General features: G+C 52.5%; 1 protein-coding gene across 2 annotated transcripts; it reads right to left on the bottom strand.

The window, feature by feature from the left end:
• Positions 460 to 17,030, bottom strand: ITGB7 (integrin subunit beta 7). 2 transcript variants are annotated; one of them, XM_018047684.1, is made up of 16 exons: positions 14,992 to 15,032; positions 14,686 to 14,709; positions 9,176 to 9,379; positions 7,239 to 7,440; positions 6,984 to 7,154; positions 5,618 to 5,859; positions 5,098 to 5,256; positions 4,751 to 4,846; positions 4,493 to 4,582; positions 3,314 to 3,463; positions 2,825 to 3,018; positions 2,271 to 2,494; positions 1,815 to 2,034; positions 1,483 to 1,691; positions 1,007 to 1,167; positions 460 to 729 (listed from the first exon to the last, which is right to left on the bottom strand). In XM_018047684.1, the coding sequence occupies exons 3-16, from the start codon at positions 9,374 to 9,376 to the stop codon at positions 649 to 651; spliced, it is 2,400 nt and encodes a 799-aa protein (XP_017903173.1). In that variant the 5' UTR covers positions 9,377 to 9,379; positions 14,686 to 14,709; positions 14,992 to 15,032; the 3' UTR covers positions 460 to 648. The 2 variants fall into 2 exon arrangements, with proteins under 2 accessions (XP_017903173.1, XP_017903172.1); XM_018047683.1 differs by lacking the exon at positions 14,686 to 14,709 and having other exon boundaries at positions 14,992 to 17,030.

The raw sequence follows: 17,107 nt of genomic DNA, 5'->3' as shown, positions 1-17,107 counted from the left end.
ATCTCCTCTTTGGGAGGAACATCCTTGGGAGAAGTTTTTTCACTGGGGCCAAAGTTTTATTTTTTCCCACCAAATGTAACCAACCACCCCACAACTCACAGCACCCTGTGAGCTCTCCTTTGCAGAGGCACAACAAGCAGCAGTAAACACAGGCTATCAGTTCTGAATAAGGAAAGAAAATAAATGTAGCAGGACAGAATGAGGCTAGACACCAGCCGAGGCAGCGTTTCTCCAAGTGTGGTCTGTTGCGCTCCTTGGTAAGCTTAGCTGAGGGTCCACTCGCCCACCCAGCCCGGTGCTGCTGCTCCCCATGCAGCCCATGTCATCCTTGCGCACTGTTATGCTTGATAAACTCTCCCTCACCCTGCCCTCAGGTGGTAAGGGGAGGAATGCATGTGAGCTTGCCTGAGGCCCAGGCTCCACAACCTGTCCTGGCCTGAGGTAAAACAAGCTGACAGGTGTGCTCTCAGTCAAGACTTTATTGTAGACCTGGGTGGGTTAGCCCCCACTCCTTGTGAGGTAGCTAGGGAAGCAAGGTTGCAGCAGGAGGCAGCCCTTTCAATGCCCCTGCCAAGCTGTAGCCTGATCCACCCCATGCCTCAACTCCTGTCCCAGAGAAGAGCCCTGCAGTGATTTTCTCTCCCCGCTTCAGAGAAGGGGGCTGTCTGCCTCTTGAAAGCGGGGGTTGACAGTGGTCGTGATGGCGCTTTGGTAGAGAGGATTGTGGTCCTGCGGAAAGAAGTTGCCAGTGATCAGGAAAACTCCCAGGACTCCTCTTTTATCTAGGTCTAAGAGGCCAGCCTAGAAACTTCAGCAGGAACCCCAGGAACTGATGGAAATGAGCAGAGGAACCAGGGTAAGCCTGCAGAGGCGGCACAGGCCTGGGGTGTGGGGTGTGTAGAAGGAATGGGGTGGAGTTGGGGATGGTGAAGCCGAAAGCAAAACCCCTGTAACCAGGGGAAGCATGGAAGACCCCACCCAGTCGGGGAGGAGGCAGCCTCCTCACCTGCTTCCAGTTGAGATGCTGCCGCTCCTTTTCAAAACGATGGAATTCTCGGCGGTCGTAGATCTCCACCGAGAGCCGGTAAGCGAGGACCAGTCCCAGTCCCACCGCCACGATGCCCCCCACGCAGCCCAGCACAATGATTTGGGTGTGGTCTGCTCCCTCTATGGGGAAGAAACAATGGAGGCCAGGGCCTAGGAATTGATCACCCGTCACCCACAATGTGTCCAGCCCCATGAACCTCCCTCGTCCTGCCTGTCATTGAAAACAAAGGGAACTTCCACAGGATCAGGGTTATCCCAGCACTCAGGGCCTCAGCCAGGTCCACTTGATCCAGCATCTGTACTCTGCTTGCTTCACAGCTCTGCTTCAGTCCCCAGCCTGATTGCCTGGCGTCTTCACCTCCAGAGTTCTGGCCCCCTACCCATTAGACTTGCAGGACTTCATGTGGCATGTCCACAGTATCCCTCCCCACTTACCCTCTGGAGGTCTCACTGTGAGCACAACTCTGCCTCCAGCTACATCCTCTGCCAGAAAGAAGAAGAGCTGGTTGTCCTGGGTCCTCTCTTTACACCAGCTGTCATCCAGGGTAGGGGTCAATACCAGAGTCGTGTTGGCGTGGGCACACGCTGTGCTGCAGTTCATGGCCAGGGGACCAGTCCCAAAGGCTTTGCACTCTGCGCAGTCCCTGTCCAGTGGGTGCCAGTAAGTTACCGGCTGGACAGCTGTCACCAGATGACCTCCAGAAAGAGCAGGTGGGCGGGAGGGGCTCGGTGAGCCCAGTTCCCAAGGTCAAGGCCTGAGGGCTCACCTGTGTGTCTCGCATGGTGTCTTGCAGCCTGAGCACTGATCACAGAGGGCACCATAGTAGCCGTCGTGGCACTGGCAGCGGTTGCAATTGCAGTGTCCGTGCCCACTGCAGAGCCCTCCGTCAGGACTGACACAGTTGTCCGTGTCGCCGCTGCATTCACATGCTCTGCCCGTGCGGTTGGCGTGACAGTGGCACACTCCACATTGGCAACGGCCAAAGCCTGAGGTAGGGCCACACGGAGGGTGACAACCATCCTTCCCACAGCCACTGGGCACCACATGCCATCACGGGCTGCCTAGAGCTGATCTGCTCCTGTTCATCCATTTCCCTCGAGTGTGTCAGACCACCTCCAACCCCTACATCACAGCCTGGTTCCTGCCCTTAAGAAGTTCCCAGAGCCTCAGTGCCCTTGGGGGGCCACTCTGACCCCAGCCCTCTCCCCAAGTCTCCAGGTACCTCCACAGAGGATGCCCTCGTGTCGCTCACAGCTGGCATCATCACACTCGCACAGACGTCCAGAGCTCTGCCCGCTGCAGGTGCAGCGTCCACACTGGCACTGTCCCCTCCCACTGCACAGGGGCCCTGTGCCATTGGGGGCCCGGCACCCAGACTCCAGATCTGGGGAGGATAGCTCAGCCTCCGAACACTCACAGAGTCGACCCAGGCGGCCGGGGACACAGCTGGGAGGGGAAGGGAAGAGAGGGAAAGGAGGGATCAGAGAATTTGACCATGTCTTGACCTGCCTTTCCCCAAACTCTCTAAACCTAAGATCTCAAGATAGCTGGAGAGAGAGCAGAGGCTGAGAGGAGCATGGACTATAACGGAGTTCTGAGGAGCAGAAGAGTAGGGGGAGCTGGAGTGGAGGGAAGAAGCTTCAGGAGGTGAAAGTCAGGGTGGAGTCTTGGAAGGTCTACGAAAAAGATACCTAGAGACAGTCGCGGGTGGAGGGATGGAGGATGAGGTGGGAGGAGTGCAGGGGAGCCATATGGGTGAGGGAAGTGGGCTCTCACCTGCACACCCCACACTGGAGGTGCCCCTGGCCATCGCTGCAGTGAGGAGCCTGGCGCTGGGCGTCACTGCAGTTACAGTCACACAGTGTGTGCAGCTCCACAGTCAGCTCCTCAGAGAAGCCACGGGCTCGGAACCTCAGCAGATGAGGCTCTGGGAAGCAGCGGGTAGCTTGGAAAGTAACCCAAAAATTCACCTGAGGACAAGGCAGGGGGGATTCATACTAAGATCCTGTGTGCATACACACTCCTGTGCGCGTACACACACTGCAAACCCATTGGTCATCCAGAACCCTGCTTAGCGAATGAAGGGACAGGGTCATGCTAACACCCATCTCCTAGAACCATTTGAGGAAGCTGCTCATTAAAGTGTCTCAGAAAGGACGGGTGGAGGATACCCCAGGCTTTTTACATTGTTTCCCAGGCCTGTCCCCCCATCCCCTCCTGCCTGCTCAATTCCCCCCACCCCCACCCCACACCCTTCCTTCTCACTGTCTGGTTGATTCGGACGTGATTGCACTGGCCCCAGTCGGCAGCTTCACCCAGTCTCTTCTCAGAATCCCCACACTGAGATTCATAAGAGATGCGGACCCCCGGAGGGAGAAGAGAGTCGTGTTCGAGGGTCACAGTGGATGACAGGCTCTGGGGAAAGAGCGAGAGAGAGTGACCATGTGAAGGCCGGTTACAGCTCACATCCTCTCCAACTGTTCCCCTCTCCAACTGTTCCGCATCCTGCCGGAACCCCGCCCTCAGCCCACCTGGGGGCTCCTTCTGCTCGGCCCAGTCAGGAGGAGTTTCTGCAGGAAGGATCTGGGATAACCTTGAGCGAGAACACAGGGTCCAGAAGTTTCCAACACGGCATCTCAGTGCCGCTGCGGCAAAGACCTGGTGGGGCTCAGGGGCTAGCCAGCACTGTAAACGTAGTAGCTAGCTTTTTCAAACCTCATGTCTGGACATGTAATCTGTGAGCATACAAGGTCTAAAGAGCAGATTCTTTCAATTGAGTTTGTCCTGGGAAATTTGATATTGTCTCACATTTTTTCACCATGGGTTTAGAACACAGTCTCTGTTATCAAGAAGCCTGCAGTTGAGTTGCAGAGATAAGACCTAACCCCAAGAAACATGAATTTTTATGGTTCTGTCTGCCTGTAAAATTCTATGGTTCCTGTGAAGATTATCTCTGAATTATTCATAAGCTTATAGTGAAGGCAATCTCCAGATATTATATTCTTTATGTATAGACAAGTGCCAGCCCTTGCGTCTGTTATCTGTGTGATCTTGGGCAAGTTACTTAGCCTCCTCCCTGCGTCTGTATCCCCATGGATAAAACTAGAAAAATAGTTTCCAAGCAGGGAGGGGTTTTAGTGGAATAAAAGAGACATCAAACAGTGTATACTTGGGATGGTGCTTGGCATGAAATAAAAACTCAATCAATATTAATTCCCTTTCTTGCCCAGAGCAGTGCTTCATGCTCTGTACAAATCAGGCACTTAAGATTTATGAATGAGTGCAAGACTGAGTGACTGAGCTGTTAATGACGGCCACACACACAGACTGTAGGCAGGAGCTGTGGCGTGTGATACCAACAGGTGATTGTCCTCTTGGTTCTGCCATCCTACCTGGGGGTCCCTTTCCATTTTCCCCAGTGCCCCCACCCACCCAGCCCCTCACATTATAAGCATCCATGATGAGCTGCACCACATTGCTGGAGTCCTCACTCAGCTCCCCTACTGCAGACTTGGGAATCAGCTTGCTCAGCTCCTGCGATGAGGGGAGTTGAAGGAAATGGTGGGTCACAACTCTCAGGAAATAACCTTGCGGATGGAGGGGGGACTCTGGAAGAAGGGCATATCGGGAGAGGAAAATGGGCCTTTGAGGGAGCTGAGAAAGGCTGGGCATGGGAGGGTTTGGCATTCACATAGCTCTTACCCGGTAGACAGGCAGTGTGGCGCTGGTGACAGCAAAGATGGGCTGAATGTTTGCCGCAGAGAGGGCCTGGGCTACTTGACCCACGGAGGGGTAGTCCTGGAGCAAGGAGTAGGGACAAGGTGAGTACCCCAGGCCCCCTCACAGAATGCAGGGGGTGCTCTGAAACTCCAGGGTTCCACCAGCTAGAAGGAGGGGAGGGGCTGGGGAGTGGAGGGACGTGGAGAGGAGGAGCTGCTGGGGAGGATGGCAGGGTGGCCATCGTAAGGACAGTGAGGCTACAGGGAGAGGTCCTGGGAGGAGAAGAGGTGTGGGTCCCACAGGGAGGGCGGGGAGGGGTGGTGACTCACAAACTCTGGGCTGCGGCTGTAGAGGCCATTGCTGTCCAAGTGGCAGTGCCCGTCGCTGGGCATGAAGATGCCACCCAGCTTGCCATCCCCAGCTGTGTGGAATGTGTCATCTGATGTGAACACCAGCAGACGGGACACATTTCTCCAGCCAATCTGCTTCTGGAGTGGGGTGGGTGGTAGGCTGTGCACCTGAGCATGGAGGGCCCTTGAGCTACCCCCACCAGCTCTACTAGCCAAGGATTTGGCCGGCCTCATTCTGACTCAGTTTGTCCATCCCCCTGTCTCCAGCTCCTTGCTTCTCCCCGAATAGGGTTGCTGCTAGTGGAGGCCTTGTAAATTAGGGAAGTATGCCTCTTCCTCTAGACATTTCACTCCAATCCACCAGGAAATTGTCAAATGTGTAAACTACAGGGACTATAGTACAAAGGGCACCCCCTAGAACTGTGCACTGACTAACCACAGGTGCCCATCTTGGCTCCAACCAGCTCATCCGACTCAAAGACCCTCCCCACCCCCTCACCTGGCAGAGGGCAGCCTGCAGAATGGCATCAAAGCCACCTTCGGGCGAGTCCAGGTTGCCGGACACGTTCTGGCGTCCCACCTCCCGCTCGAAGGCCTTTGCATCCCCAGTGAGGGACAGCACATGGTGAAAACTGAAGGGTGACTGGCAGCTCTCCAGCCGGGAGGGGCAGGGGTGGCGAAGCTTGGAGGGCACTGTGCTCACGAAGGGCAGCACCGTTTTGTCCACGAAGGAGCCAAAGCCTGGGAGAGTCATGAAGGCAGTGGCAGACATCACTGGATGGGGGCCGCCGCTGAGGACTCAGGAAGGGAGTCCCCAAGAACTGGGGTGGGGGCAGTCACAGAGGAGCTCATGGTAGAGGGTGCTCCTAAAGGGCCAGGGACCCAGGACCCAGCAGGGGCAAAGGGGCGAGTGCACAGGCTCAGGGAAGCGGGGAATGGACATGAGGAGGAGGACATGATGGTGGCAGGGGTTTGGTGGAAGCTAAAGAAGGCTCGAGTGTGCAGTGTAGTAACGGCAGCAGCAGAAGACGACCCAGGGGATGGTGAACAGAGGGGTGCGAGCAGTAGGTGTAGCAGGGATGGTGCATTTAGACCTTGGCCAGGAGACGAGGCATCGGGAGTGTCCAGGTGGTACATCTGATGCTGGGAGCTGTCTGAACACAGTCTCTCCAGATTTGGGGCTTCAGTTACCCTTCCAGTAAAATGAGAAGTCCTACAGGACCGACTCTTAAAGCTCCCCTAGCTCTGACCTAGAAGATGTCTCTGGGGATAGATATCAGGAACCCGTGGCCTGGCCAGGTCTGTTAGAAACCAGGAGAGGCCACGAGTGTTCCGAGGCTTCATTTCTATGCCCCGGAGAACCGGCTTGCAGGAAAAAAGCAACTCAGGGCAGCCTCTCACCTGAATCTGCCTGCTCTCTCACCCCTTGAGAGCACGCTTTCAGTAAATAAACCCTCGCTTTACTTTCTTGTCCTATGTTTAGTCACTCAGTGGTGTCCGACTCTTTGCGACCCTATAGACTGGAGCCTGCCAGGCTCCTCTGTCCATGAGATTCTCCAGGCAAGAATAACAAGTGGGTCGCCATGCCCTCCTCCAGGGAATCTTCCCAATCCAGGGATCGAACCCAGGTCTTCCTCATTGCAGGTGGATTCTTTTTGTCTGAGCCATACGGAAGCCCAGGACTACTGGAGTGGGTAGCCTATCCCTTCTCCAGGGAATCTTCTCGATTACTTTCTTGGAGTGTGGGGGGTGGGCAGGAGAGGGCAGGTGAGGCCCTTGTGTTTCCTAGGCATTGGCAGAGGCTGGGGTGCGGCTGGTTAGAGGCAGAGGGCAGGCAGGAGCGGGCAGGGCTCCGCGGGGCTTACCGATGCGCACGGAGTCAGTGACCTCCTGCAACCGCACCAGCAGCGCGTGCCCGAGCTGTCGCACGCGCTCCAGGTCGTCCTTCATGGAGTAGCTGAGGTCCATAAGGTAGTACAGGTCCACGGGGTATCCCTCCGCTCGAAGGAAGCGGACCCGGAGCTGCTGGGGCTCTCCTGCGGGTGGAGGTGGTGGGGAGGTCAGCCGGCCGCGGTGGAATCCCAGCCCCCGGCCTGACTGCCCGCCACCCCCTAACTCACCCGGCCGCAGCGTGACCCGGACCCGCTGCGGCGCCAGCTGGGTGGCCCCCTCGCCGCGGGTGCCCTGGCTGAGCGGGTCGTCCTGCAGCATCTCCTGCCGGCCGCGGGGCTCCTCCAGCTCCCCCGGGAGGCAGCCCCGGGCCAGCAGCTCTTCTCGCCGAGCACAGCGCCGTGCCTCCGCCTCCCCGGACGCTGTGAAGTTCTGCGCGGTAAGGGGAGGCGCGTGTGGAACCCTGATCCCCCGAAACCCTCAGCCCGGCTCCCAGAACCACCCTGCCATCCTGGCCACTTCCAAGCCCTCCCCTGTCAGGCAACTCCCTGAGCCCTGCACCCACCCCCAATTCCCTCCCCTCCCTTCCTTCCACAGCTACCCTCGAACCTCGAACCGTACTTACTTCCTTGTCCAGAGCCCACTTCCTACAGCATCCCCCTTTTCCTACCCTTATCTCTACACCCCCTTTCCGCCAGATACCTACCTCTCACCTCCCCCAGCACGACAGAGATCTTAGGGACCTCACTACCGTTAAAAAAAGGAAGAACCTGTCTTCCTAGTCCGCCCCCCACCCCCCCCAACCCCCCCACCGGAGTCCCCCCCATCCCCCGGCAAACTCAGGCCAAAATGGGAAGGGGGTCAGATTAAGACAGTCCCTGAGAAGGGAAACGACAGCGACAGAAGAGAATACCCGCTTCCCCTCAGTGTGTCTGGTACCCTGGGACTGGCTGGGGAGCCACAGGGGAAGGAAATGGTTAGAGCAGCTTCTCAGCTGGCCCAGGTGCCAGCCAGGGTCTGGTCTGGGGACTGGAGGAGACTGACACATACCCACCTGGCCCAAGAGTCCCTGCCTGGCTCCTCTGGCCTGGCACCTCTGCTCTCTGCCTCCCGCTGACTCTGTCTTCCCCTTCCAGGCCTCCCAGATTCACTACGTGCCTTTCTCCTGGACCCACTCAGCTCTGGAGCTCTGTCTTCCCATGAGTGTGCCCGCATTTCTTATCTCATCTAACTCCCCATTTCCTGTGAGACAGTTCTGCCCCATCCCCCGAGCTCAGGCACCCCTTGTGCTCTGCTACACCAGAGCCCTGTCTCTTTCAGGCATGAACAAAGAACAGCTTTGTTTGACCAGCCAGGGAGACACCCTCCCCCCCACCCCCCACATCCTTCTTGCCACTTAGGTAGTTCAAGCCTTTGCCCCAAATCCCATAGGCTTCCAGCTCCTTCCAGCCTACCCTCCCAGTCATAGGCTGCTGCATACCCAGGAACACACCTCCACCCCCAACCCAGATCCAGAAACCCAATCACACACTTTTTGCAGTGGACTGACCCCCAACATGATAGTATGTGGAGTTAGGGCCTTAGAGAATAAATTAAGGTTAGATGAGGTCATGCGAGTAGCGCCCTCATGATCTATTGATTAGATCCCTATAAGAAGAAACACCAGAGAGCTTGTCTGCAGCCCTTCGGCAAGCCAGGAAGAGAGCTCTCACTAGGAACTGAATCAGCTACCACCTTGATCTGGGATTTCACATCCTCAATCAATTTGTTTGTGAAATAAATTCCTGTCACTTAAGCCCCCCCAGTCTGTGGTATTTTGACAGCCCCAAGCTGACAAATACACTTTCTCATGGATATACCCACAAAAGATCCCTCTCGCTATACACAAGCAAGAGTTCGGTGAGGACATGCTTCCTCCAAGTTTAAGGTCACAAGTCTTCTCCATATATACACAGATACACGGATGCAAACATGTATGCAGAGGACTCTTGCATGCATGTGTGTGCCCACACACATACGATCATAGACAACAGTCATATGTGCACAAACTCAGTCATATACAGGACTAGAGCATACCCAGAAAGCCACACATGTACCCACACAATCATACTTGTATATCCAGGTTGCACACACACACACAGTTCAGAGATCACAAGCCCATCTTTACCAGTTGCTTGCACCAGGCACAGCTCGGATGTGAGAGGATGCACTTTTGGCAGGAGGGAGCTGGCTGGCAGGACCCTGGCCGGGACAGATTGGGATCCCTCCACTCTGTGGCCTCCTGTGAGGATGAGCTCTTGGCGTCCAACTCACTTTCACCTCTGCTCAGGGCCAGCAGGAAAACAAGGACCATTGACAAAGCCACCATGGTCTGTAATAGGATATAAAGGGGGTCACGTGGGTCCTCAGGAAGGGCCCCCAAACTCTTGGTCCTCTAAACTTAGCCTGTGGTTGTCCCTCTCAAAACTCTACCCCAACTCTTTTATCTCCCCCCATAGTTTCACTTCCCCCTGTGGATTCAGCAGTTTCTTCAAAATGGCAGGAAAGGGCACGTCCCAGCCTGGGGTAGGAGCCTTGGAAAAGACCTGTCCCTCCTGTGTGCAGACTTTATGAGGCCAGAGTGGGCAAAATGGTCTAAGCAAGAGTCTGGAGAGGGGACATGTTTGCAGGAAGGTCTGCACACAGGGCTCTTCACCAGTTCCAAGCTATAGTGGAAAGAGAACAAAAAAGAGAGGAAATGGACCAGGTCTGGTCCAGTCTCAGTCACTCACTGGCTGGTGTCAAGTCAAACTTTCTCTCTGAGCCTTAGTTTCCATAACTTAAAGTAGGTGAGCTGAAAAAAAAATAATCTGACATTCCTTGTAGCTTTCATAACCATGGATTCTAAAGGAAGAGGGCCAGGGGCTGTAAATAAGGGAGGGTGGGAAGTCAGGGATTAGGAATGAGAGGAAAGAATGCTGGAGCAGATGAGGGAGTATGTGAAAAAGGCAGGGAAATCAGCTGTAATTGACCAACATGACAGCAAGAGGAATCACAATTAGACCTTAAGAAGAGCTGTCTAAAACTCTGAGATAATGAAGAAAGGAAGGCCAGAGTTGGTAAATTTTTCTCTTTATTGTACATTGCACAAAGGGGATCTAGAGTTTTGGAGAAAGAGCTTGAAGTCAGGGTAATTCCTGGAATGACCTATATGGAAGACCAGGCAAATTTGAGAATTTTAAAAATTTATTAATTGGGACTTCCCAGGTAGTCCAGTGGTTAAGAATCCGCCTTCCAATGCAGGGGATGCAAGTTTGATCCCTGATTGGAGAACTAAGATCCCACACGCCACAGGGCCACTAAGCCCACACGCTGCAACTAGAGACCCCTAAGATCCCACATGCCACAAGGTCACTAGACCCACATGCTGCAACTAGAGAGGCCCCTGTGCATCGCAAGTAGAGAAACATCTACTTGCCGCAACAAAGAAGAGCCTGCGCACCGCAATGAAAACCTAGCACTGCCGCGAAACAAAACAGAAACTTACTAACTAAAATTTGAATAGGCAATTCAGTATCACACTTCAAAAATCAAAAAGTTAATCCCAATGGCCATTTTTATAGAAATGCAAAAGCTGATCCTAACATTCATATAGCATTGCACGAATAGCCAAAACAATCTTGAAAAAGAACAAAATTGGAAGACTCACACTTCTCACTTTCAAAACTTACTACAAAGCTGCTGTATTCAAGACAGTGTGGTATTGGCATGCGTGCATGCATGCTCAGTAGCTTTAGTCGTGTCCAACTCTTTGTGACCCTATGGACTACAGCCCACCGGGCTCCTCTGTCCATGGGATTCTCTAGGCAAGAATACTTGAGTATGTTGTCATGCCCTTCTCCAGGGGATCTTCCAACACAGGATCAAACCCACATCTCCTGTATCTCCTGCACTGCAGGCATATTCTTTACCCACTGAACCACCTGAGAAGCCCACAGTATCAGCATAAGGACAGGCAATGAGATCAATGGAATCGAATTGAGAGTTCAGAAATATACAAATCTAGACTTGCCTGTTGATCCGCTGGTTAAGAATCTGGCTGGGGACACAAGTTCGATCCCTGATCTAGGACGATTCCACGTGCCACGGGACAACTAAGCCCGTGTGCTTGAGCTCTAGAGCCCACAAGCTGCAACCACCAAGCCAGTGTGCTGCAACTCCTAAAGCCTGTGCCTGCAACAAGAGAAGCCACCCCAATAAGAAGGCCACGCACTGCAACAGAGTAGCCCCTGCTCAAAGCAACTAGAGAGAGCCCTTGCAAAGCAAGGAAGACCCAACACAGCCAAAAGCATTAAATAAAGAAAAGAAAGAAATATACAAGTCCATCCCTTTATGGCCAATTGATTTTCAACAAAGATGCCAAACCATTCAATACAGAAAGAAGTCTCCAGCAAAAGGTGCTAGAATGACTGGATATCCACATTTAAAAGAATAAAGTTGGACTTCTACCTCACAACATACACAAAAATTAACTGAAAATGGACCAAAGACCTAAGTATAAGTTGATAAACTATAAACTCCTAGAAAAAAATATAGGGGTAAATCTTCATAATTTTGGACTTGACAATGGATTCTTAGCTATGACATCAAAAGCACAAGCAACAAAAGGAGCTAGATAAACTGAACTTCAAAATTTTACACTTTTGTGCTTTAAAGGACATTATCAAGAAAGTGAAGGGACAGACCACAGGATGGGAAAAAAATATTTGCAAATCACATATCTGTCAAGTATCCAGAATATATAAAGAACTCCTACACCTCAACAAGAAAGAGAAAAACAACCTACTTTTAAAATAAGCAAGGGACTTAGATGTTTCTTTAAAGAGGATTGATAAGTGACAAACAACAGATTAAAAAATGCTCAACATGATTAGCCTTCAGGGAAATGCAAATCAAAACCACAGTGAGATACCACTTCACACCCACTAAGATGGCTAGACTTAAAAAAAAAAATAGAAAACAAGTGTAGATGAGAATGCAGAGAAGATGGAACCTTCATATATTGCTGGTGGGAATGTGAAATGGTACAGCAACTGTGGAAAACAGTTTGGTGATTCTTTATGAAGTTAAAGCACAGAATCACCCTGGCACTTGACAATTCTACCCCTAAGGATATCCCTAAAAGAACTGAAAACAGATGTTTAAGCAAACACAGACTTGTGCAGGACTCTTCATTGCAGTACCATTTACAATAGCTGAAAGGCAGAAACAACCCACCTGATGAATGCCCACCAGAAATGCCTACCTGATGAATGGGTAAATTATGGCATATCCATACAATGAAATATTATTTGGCCATAAAAAAGAATGAAGTATTGATACATGCTACCACATGGATGAACCTTGAAAACACGATGCTCAGTGGAAAAAACTAGTCACGGACAAGCACACATTATACACCTCCATTTATATGAATTAGCCCAACTAGGGAGAAGGCAGTGGCGCCCCACTCCCGCACTCTTGCCTGGAGAATCCCATGGATGGAGGAGCCTGGTGGGCTGCAGTCCATGGGGTCGCTAAGAGTCAGACACGACTGAGCGACTTCCCTTTCACTTTTCCCTTTCATGCACTGGAGAAGGAAATGGCAACCCACTCCAGTGTTCTTGCCTGGAGAATCCCAGGGACGGGGAGCCTGGTGGGCTGCCGTCTATGGGCTCACAGAGTCAGACACGACTGAAGTGACTTAACAGCAGCAGCAGCAGCCCAACTAGACAACTCCATAGAGACAGAAAGTGGCTTAGTGATTGCTGACAGTTGGGGAGGAGGGGAGGATGAGAAGTGACTGCTTAATGGGCAGTTTCCTTGTGGAGTGAAGAGAAAGTTCTGGAACTAGGTAACAGTGATGGTTACACAGCATTGTGAATGTACCTAATGCCACTGAATTATACACTTAAAATGGTTTAAATGATCGATTTGATGTGTATTTTAGCACCATGTTAAAAATCAAAGTTAAGGTCATGAGAAATGTCCTCTCCTATTCCCAATCCACCCCAGTTTCCACACTTACACCAAGCAAATAACCATCATTTATTAGCATTTTTTTGTTTCTTGTCATCTTTCAAGAGACTTTTAGTGTATATACAAACTAACATGAACATATATATAGTCTTCAAGTGATAGAATCAAATGATGGAATTCCGCAAATGCTAGAATACTTTGCACCCAGTTTTACATCTTCCTCAGTTTCACTACTTTTCTTGGAGTTCCCACTACCCAAGAAATAAAGAATTCCCTTGTTCTGTATAGATTTCCATTGCACGGATATGTCATGTTGTATTTAGTCTTTGTGATGAGAATTTATGTTGTTTCTAATTGTTCACTATTATAAACAATACTGCAGTGAAAATTCCTGGATTTATCATTTCACAGGTGTGTATGTTGTATTAATAGGATAAACCCTGGAAGAGGATTTGTAGGGCTAACAAATAGGAATCATTTGTAATACTGGTAAGCAGTGCGGGCCTAACCGACATGACCTCCTGAAGGGCTGCAACAGTTTCCACAACCATCAGCGGTGCATTTGAAATGTCAGCTCACTCTTTCAGGAAGCATCAACATCCTTCTCAGCCTGGGCTGAGACTCAGTACCAGACACTAGACATGGGGTGTGAGGAAGGGGTGGGGTGTCAAGCTGCTGACCGCCCCCGTCCTGCTCCCCACCACCTGTGACCTCAGGCGTAGTATATATATATTTAACAGAGCCTCCACCCTCTGCGAGAGAGACCAGCCCAGGGCTCATCCTCCGCTTAACCTCAGGCTTGCTGGCTCGGCTCGCCTGTGGTTGCCCAGGATGGGGATGCTACTGCACGAACAGCGTTTTGACTCATCTCTCACAGGTGGGGCTCTGCGCCACACTGGTTCCCCAGGAGTTGCTCATCTCCCTTAAATGGGGCCCTGGACATGTCCCCCCAACCCCCTTCCCCCCTCCTTGGGATGCAGGACTTGCCACCAATTGTATCTTAATCTGTCTTTCCCTTTCTCTCCCCTTCCTATTCAGAAATCTGATTACAGATTCAGAAATCTGCTTTTCTCTTCTCCACTTCTTTACAGTTCTTCATTTTACTTCCATTCCCCCTCTGATCCTAAACATAGAATGGAGAAATATATTTCCACCCCTTTTTTTCACAGATGGAAACCTGAATGCCAGAAGTGGTGAGTGACTTGCCCAGGGTCCCCAGCGAACTTGAGCAGAGGCAGGGACTGAAGCCGACCAGGGCTCTCACTTTGCATGCTGCTTTGCCCCCTCCAACCCAGGCCCCATCTTCATGGAAAGTTTCACCTTCTCCGCACCAGTCCCCATGGGCTCTACCTAATCCCCTTTCTCTTTCCTTGGGGTCTTCTTTGATCTTCCCTTCGCTCCCTCTGGGTTGTCCATTTTCCCGGACTTAATTCTGACTCCAATACCCTATTGCCCTCGCAGCAGCTGAGAAAGAGAGCACCCTCCCCACCCATCCAGGACTCCCAAGTCAGGAGGAAACTCTGCTGCCCGCTCAGCATCACCAGGAGGAGACAGAACTGAGCTACTGAGCCACTGTCTCCAAGGAGTGTGGGATCTGCCCAAGGGGGGGAGGCCTGAGGGGAGCACAAAGCATTAGGCAGCAGGCGTAGCGGCTGGGGAGTAATATAGGGAGAACCTTACCTTGTATTAGTCCTTGACACATAGCTGTAAAGCAAATGATGGGCTCATACATCCCCGCCCTCCTTTTCCTGTCTCCAGTCCCACTCTTGGGAAACCAACCCGAGAGAGGGGTGAGGGGAGGGAGGGTTTGTGAGGGGAAAGGACAGGAGATCTTGGGAATGCAGATATGTCAGAGCCCTTCTCAAGACTCAGCTGAACCCTGGGTGTCTTCAGGCCAAGGCCCTCTTCCCAGGAGGCTGCGTGCGACCAGGTGAGGCCTGGGCGGGTAGCGAGAGGAGGCAGAAGGGCTGGTGCCCTGGTACTCACAGGTGCGTGCTTGCGTGCGGAGCAGCCCTTCCTCCGGCAGTAGCAGCAGCCTTTGTGTACTGATCTGGGAGGCTGCAGAGGAGGAAGTGACACACCCCGGGGTGGGGGAGACTTGGGGGTGGTGGGGGTGACTGATCTAGGAGACGACGGGGCAGATAAGGGTGAAAACGGATCAAGGGAGTGGTGACACAGGGATCTGGAAGAAGGAAGCTCATCTACTGGATGCCTATTGTGCGCTGGATATATCATCATAACGTAATTCATTCGCACAAGAACCTCATGACATAGGTGTGAAACTTCCCCCAGCCCCCTAATTTTACAGACGTAGAGGCTTAGAAGTACAAGGTAAAGAATTTTGCCCGAGATCACAGAGTTAGCAAACTAGCTGGTCTGGATTTAAATCCAGGTCCGCCTGCCTCCCAGATTGATCTCTCTACTTCCTCATATAGGAACATGACGGGAAGGAAGAAATATGGAGGCAGTAAGTACTGTAGGAGGGGGAAGTTAATGACTATTGTTCTTTCTGAAAACCTGGCGCCCACTGTCTTAGAGTGGGTGCTTAACTACATTGACTCTGGAGCCAAGCTGCCCAAGTTCAAATCCCTGGCTCTGTCATTTACCAGTAATGGGGCCCCTAGTTACTTACTTACCCTTCCCGTGGCTGCTTCATCTGTCAAGTGAAACTCATATGATTGTTGTGAGAATGAAATGAGATTATTTGTAGCAATTGTTTAGTGGAGAATGTGGCACTTACCAGGGGCTGGATAAGAGTGAGAATTGATGGGTGAGAAGTAATAGCAATGGAAGAATGTAAAATTCAAGATCCAGATGCTGGAAAGTTGGGAGACACTGGCACAGGGCCAGGCTCAAAGGATGAGGTTGGGAGTCCAAGGAGTCAAACGGTGGAGCCTGGGATGGGGGTGGCAGAAGTGAACTGGGCAAAAATGAGCACCCGCATGGCAGCTGGAGTCGGGCAAGGACGAGGCTGCCAGGAAAAGAGGTCGAGGCCCGCAGCTGACCACAGGGAGTTTTAAGAAGGAACTGCATGTGATGTCCATTCACAGGTCTGTCTCCTCTACTGTGCAGGGACCACAGAGCCCATCTCCTGGCAGGGTGTTCAGTGAGCATCAAGTGGGTGGGAGGGGTGTAGCTGCCAGAGGAGCAACTGGGGAGAAGGGGGTCCTCCTCTGGGTGGGCTTCAGCCAGCCTCTGGCTCTCAGACCTCTTGCCCTTCCCCCACAACCGGCGTTGCCACAGCAATGACCCCTCCTTCCCTACAGGCCCTGTGGTTTCCTCTAGAGCTTCTTTCACTTTCTTCTTCTGCTTTCCCCCCCCTCCTCTCGTCCCCTACTCCCACATCCTCAACCTCTTTCCCCTATGCGCACAGGTCCTCAGGAGACAGCCAAGCACAGGTAGGCAAGGCGCTATTCCAGGGAAGAAGGGAGGGGTGGGTGTTGATGGGGAGTCATAGGGGTCCAGGGAGAGTCCAGGGGCGCAGTGGCAGAGGTCAAAGGCAGTGGGGCTGAGGCTGGGGTGCTGCAGGGGCTACGGCATGCAGGGGCAAGGAGAGGAGTTAGGACAGAAGGTAACAGTGGGGTCGTGGAGGGCAAGCAGGGTCATGGAGAGAAGGGTGGGCTCAGAAAGTATAGACGGATTGACTCAGAAGGTGATGCTGGGATCACGGGGGTAGAGGGGGTGGCGCGGCTCATGGGGTGAGGGGTTGGCATAAAACAGACACACTATAACTGAGATGTGCACCGTGCTTTTCCTCTGGGGCCAGGGACCCTCCTGAGAACCAAATGAAATGGCAACGACCCCCTCCGCAGAGAAGGGCAGATGTGCATGTCTACAGATCTGGGGGTGGGGACAGCTTAAAGACCTCTGAGGCCCAGCACCTTCCTGGAGGTTCACAAAGTCCAATCTAAGGGCCCTCGCCTGGCGAACATGGGAGGCCCAGACACTCAGAATGGGCCCTTGGGGACTCCCTTTGGGTCCCCCTCCCACCACACCCACCCAGTGCATCTCATCCTATTTCCCAGTTGCCCTAAGAAGCCTGCATAATCCAGCCTCCTCATCCAGTCCCTCTCCAGGTCACCTAGTTGCTTCCCCCTCACCC

The sequence above is a fragment of the Capra hircus genome, chromosome 5 (assembly GCF_001704415.2).
Source record: "Capra hircus breed San Clemente chromosome 5, ASM170441v1, whole genome shotgun sequence".
In the NCBI taxonomy this organism is placed as follows: Eukaryota; Metazoa; Chordata; class Mammalia; order Artiodactyla; family Bovidae; genus Capra; species Capra hircus.
This window is presented reverse-complemented; position numbering and strand designations above follow the sequence as displayed.